This window comes from Eurosta solidaginis, chromosome 4 (genome assembly GCF_040869045.1).
Source record: "Eurosta solidaginis isolate ZX-2024a chromosome 4, ASM4086904v1, whole genome shotgun sequence".
NCBI lineage: Eukaryota > Metazoa > Arthropoda > Insecta > Diptera > Tephritidae > Eurosta > Eurosta solidaginis.
In genome coordinates this window covers 27297226-27301863 of record NC_090322.1, presented here as the reverse complement: position 1 = coordinate 27301863, position 4638 = coordinate 27297226, and the positions used below count along the sequence as shown (strand labels likewise).

The following is a 4638-nucleotide window of genomic DNA, read 5'->3' as shown; positions in this document are numbered from 1 at the left end:
AAGTGTTTAATATTCAAATTGAATTATCTGCACTAAATGGCAATGCGCTGTCAACGACAAATGCGTGAAGGAGAGTTATGTGGAAAACTTTTTTTTTATTTTTGTCCTAACATAAGTTTAAAATGGACATGGACTGCACGAACCTTTGTAGTGAACAAAAAAATTGTTAACACAAGCTGCAGAATATAGGAACAGACGTACAAATATAAATGGGAATTAGGTTAATTAGATAAAAGTCGTATGTGCGTTGCACGAGCAAGTAAAAACTAATCAAAATATTGCTTTACTTAAATTTAAAAATCAGTCACAAAACGGAATTATTTTAAGTATAGTTATACTCTTTATTTTCATAATCCATAACTTAGAAGAGCTCATTTTCTATATAAAAATGGCAATTAAATAATATACATTTGGAATGAAACATTTGGTATTATCAGATATTGTGGCATATGTATATTGCACTCATATGTAAGTATTTGCTGCTACTCTCAATTTACTAGAATAGCAGAAAGTACATAATATTTATTTATAACAAAAGCAACAAATTGCAAATCAACAAATAATATAATGAATAAACAATTATGCACTTCATACATACGCTTATATGTATGTATGTGTTTTTGTAAATAAATTTATATAGTACTCCTCTATATGCTATTCTATTGCGTACCATTACCCTGCACAATATTTCCCACAACAGCAAGGGGTGTTACATGTTTTACCACGCCCGCAGCCGCGCTTGTCACAGCTGCTTGTAATGCAGCAGTAATCGGAGCACTGGATAACGAATTACTCGGTACATGAAAGAAGTACAACATAAAACCGGCAGCCAAGAGAAAATGAGCGCTAAGTATGCCAATTATGAGAAATAAAGATAATTTAGAATTACGCAGAGCAGGTGTAAGTACGATAATTAACACAGAGCCAGAGAGTAGAGCCGCGGTAATAACAAGTAGCCATTGTAGTAAACTTATCTGTAATAATGGCAAAAAAAAAAAACAATGAATTATGTTTCATGTTGTAGGAATAAGGTCATTCTAAGCGTTGACAACATTTTTGATAACGTTGTATATCAAAAAATGTAACAAAAGATCCACCTCTGACAGTCAGGCGGTTCCTACGTGTAGTTTGAGTATACTTCGTGCTTAAAAAGTGATCGGTTTTTTAGCCCTGGTTTTTCGGTGAGTGCCATAGGCTTGGGGAGTGTAATGCATATGGGAGTCCTGTGTCGGATTAAGTCTGGTACACATTCTGGTAGTAGCCGGATTGTCTAATAATTGCCTCACTTACTTAATTGGCCCCTCCCTCCCCACCCCCAAGTTTCATGAGGAATATAAGCATGTCAAACCACCCCTTTCAGAGCTGCTACGGTTGTCTTCTTATGTCACTAGAACACCATTTATACAGTGAGGCGAGAATACTCCCCATAAGGGAGGGAAATGAAATGCTGAACAAAACCCAGAAACCTGGGCATCCCAACAGGCATCTGATTGAAAATACCCCGCCTCCTGGGGACTTATGAAATCATCTCCACAAGAATTATAAGGATATACTGCACCTGGGAGCTCAGCCGTATAAGAAAAAGATCACAAAAAGGTCCTTTGCCGGATACAGATCCGGTAAGCTCCGGTAACACAGCGCCATTAAGGTGCTAGCCCGACTATCTCCGGAACGATTTATATGGGCACATTAAACCTTCAGGTCATTCCCTCCCTCCCCACCCCCAAGTTCCATGAGGAGCTTGGGGTAGCCAGAGCCTCGTCTGTTAGTGAAACAGGATTCGCCGCGGATAGGTGAGGTTGACAATTGGGTTTGGAGAAGCTATATATTGCGCTGGCAACCTGAAGGGTTGCGCTACACAGCCCCTTGAATCTGGTATTTTAGTCGCCTGTTACGATAGGCATACCTACCGCGGATATATTCTGATCCCCGAACCCGCTGGGGGAACCAACGCCTCTAACTACCCTGTTGAAACAGCAAGTTTCCTTGGACTCCCGTTAGAGGATTTTGATGGCAATTTATGAGTGGTCGCACATATTGCATGGAGCGAAACACTGCCAAAAACACAATAAGAACAGGCACAAGACCTGCCATCTCGGACACGATTTAGTATGACCACCTTGTTGTTGGTAGTTTGAGAAAGGTAATTTCTTGAACTTGTGGTCGCTAGAGTTTCACCAGTTGAATTCAACTGAGTTGGTGTCAGTTGTGTAGCTAAAAGTGATACTGAATGCTCAATACTCAAACAAAACAAAAAATACAAGGCGCGATATGCATCCGAGGAGATTTAGGCCGAGCTTCTCTTTCAACTTACGTCGTGCTGCTATTATTTTTTTTTACAAATTTGCGGGCGGGACCTACATGTTATATGCAGAACTCGAATGGCATCCTCAAGACAGATATTTTGCCGAGAAGCATATTATGACAGAAATACCTTGAATGCTTGTCAAACCCTGCTTAGAAAACCTATTTTAAAGTTTTTGGTGTTGCTTTTTCCGAGAATTCAACCCAAGACACTACGTGTAGTACCCGCGGCACCATCACATCACGACGGCCGCCCGCTCAAGGCTCAACATATCTGAAAAGAGTTTTTATGACCCTTTAGAATGAGTCCAAACCGTGTAGGAATGTGACATACAGTAATAGACTGAAAGGTCAATCGCTATAGATCTAAATAAAGATCGCAGAGCATCGAGACCTAAGAATAACAGTCTCTTTCAAATGCCTAGCAAATTTATCACTTAAAAAAACCACTTGACTGCAGACAGTTGGAATATTCCATTCAGATAATTTGGTGCAGCCAAAACTGTTGCCAGCTGCTGATTTATACATATGTGACTAACCTGTATGACCCAAAGCACGGATACGGGTATATATATAAAGAGTGAATAACCATAGATGCACATTAGGGATAATAAAGAAGGGGAGTAGTCGGCCTGCGGAATAGTAAAATATCAAATATTGAGATTGTTTGGTTTTAAATAGTATATCAAATGTCATACTAACACTTTCAGTTTCCACATCATCAGTAATTGGTTTCAAGCTATACTTGAATACAGCCCAAAGCGCCATTGGAAAAAGATTGGCATAGATGAAAATACAAGTAGCAGCATAAGATACCAAATGAAAATTATAACGCCAATGGTAGTTATCATTGGCGTGCTGCAAATAGCTTGCTATATTACCACTTATAGCAATCGAGAAGATCTGCCATCAAGATACATAATTTAACTAAGACTTAGAACATACATTTACAATAAGCTACTTACCAACGTTACAGTAATCCAGAAGGGGCCATACAAATCAGGATTTTGTCCAATATTTGAACGCAAATAATTTGCACTAGCACGTTTCGGTATCATTGAATTCACAATACGTTCCAATACAACAAAAGTGTCTACATTAAAGAATTGCTGATAATATTCCATCGTAAGGAAGGATACTTTGTTGCTTGCAGGTCCATCAACGCCGTTATCTACACCGCCTCCACCGCTTACAGCACCAGCATCAGCCTTACCGGCATATCTACCCACACCAACATCACCCAATATACCAGCGGAGTTGGACATATCATAAATTAAATCGTTGAGCGCATTATTACCAAAGCCTCCACCACTTGCAGCGCCAGACGAATGGCTTGGAGAATTTACATTTATTTGTGCTGGTGGACTGCTTACACTATTGGCACTGTTGTAATCGCGAAATTGGAGTAAATCATCGGACCCACTTGACTGCATATTTTATATTTAAAGAATTATACAAAACTTGTTAATATGCGTAAAAACTTTATTTTTTCCACGGCACGTAAATTTCAAACGGCTGCTTTTCGGTTTTTGGCGTTGACAAATCAGTGATAATTGCCGTCATCCGGTGGCAAAATCTTGAGCCAGATAAATAATTTTGCATGTAAATGCAACAACGATTTGAGCCAGATAAATCCAGATAGAAGTCTGGTTCAATTTGTGAGCCAGATAATTTGTTAATTACTTCTTTTTAGGTTGGCAACGCGGCCTTTAATAAACCTACTTTTTCAAAAATAGATGTCGCTGCTTAGCCCTTCGCCGTATGAGATAAATGAAAAACAGCGGCGACATCTGCCTATCACATTTCACATGTGCGAAAATTTCACATTTGCTTTTCAAGTCCCTCAATGATCCAGAGCATTCCCGTGAAAACTGAGCGTGAGCCGGAGCTGTAAAACTCACTGGAAGACGGCAAATATCTATCATGTGCAAGGTTGCAAATATCGGTTCGACGTATGCACACATCAAAACAGAAGATTGCGCATTCACGAGTTCAAAATTGCTTCGTTCTGCGGAACAACGTCACACTTGACTGTAAGGGAGAAAAAACAAGAGCTAAAGGAAAATGACGTAAAAATTGCCCATAAAAACAGCTGATCTTTTGTTTAAATGTGCAATGCGCAATCTTGTGTGTGTGATTTGGCGATGCATGATAGAAATATAGAAGATGGCGCGTTGCGCATGTAAACATTACTTCAGCTGTTTTTTATGGGCAATTTTAAGCCATTTTCCTTTAGCTCTTTTTTTTTTCTCTCCTTCTTTCATTCGCTAAAGAAGTCAAGTGTGACGTAGATGCATACAACGAAGCAATTTTTAACTCGTGAATGCAAAATCT

The 4638-nt window shown here is 39.2% G+C and overlaps 1 protein-coding gene across 1 annotated transcript; it reads right to left on the bottom strand.

The window, feature by feature from the left end:
- Positions 1–317: 317 nt before the first annotated feature.
- On the bottom strand, positions 318–3891 carry LOC137249453 (protein YIPF1). The gene is made up of 4 exons (XM_067780968.1): positions 3270–3891; positions 3007–3207; positions 2844–2936; positions 318–974 (listed from the first exon to the last, which is right to left on the bottom strand). The coding sequence occupies exons 1-4, from the start codon at positions 3735–3737 to the stop codon at positions 660–662; spliced, it is 1077 nt and encodes a 358-aa protein (XP_067637069.1). The 5' UTR covers positions 3738–3891; the 3' UTR covers positions 318–659.
- Positions 3892–4638: the final 747 nt, after the last annotated feature.

Bases quoted from the DNA above. Each gene is read 5' to 3' on its own strand.
- LOC137249453 (XM_067780968.1), bottom strand. From the start codon at position 3,737: ATGCAGTCAAGTGGGTCCGATGATTTACTCCAATTTCGCGATTACAAC. The intron at 2,937-3,006 runs GTTAGTATGACA...ACTATTCCGCAG, and splicing joins ATGATGTGGAAACTGAAAGT to GCCGACTACTCCCCTTCTTT. The intron at 975-2,843 runs GTTAGTCACATA...CCATTATTACAG, and splicing joins CCGTGCTTTGGGTCATACAG to ATAAGTTTACTACAATGGCT.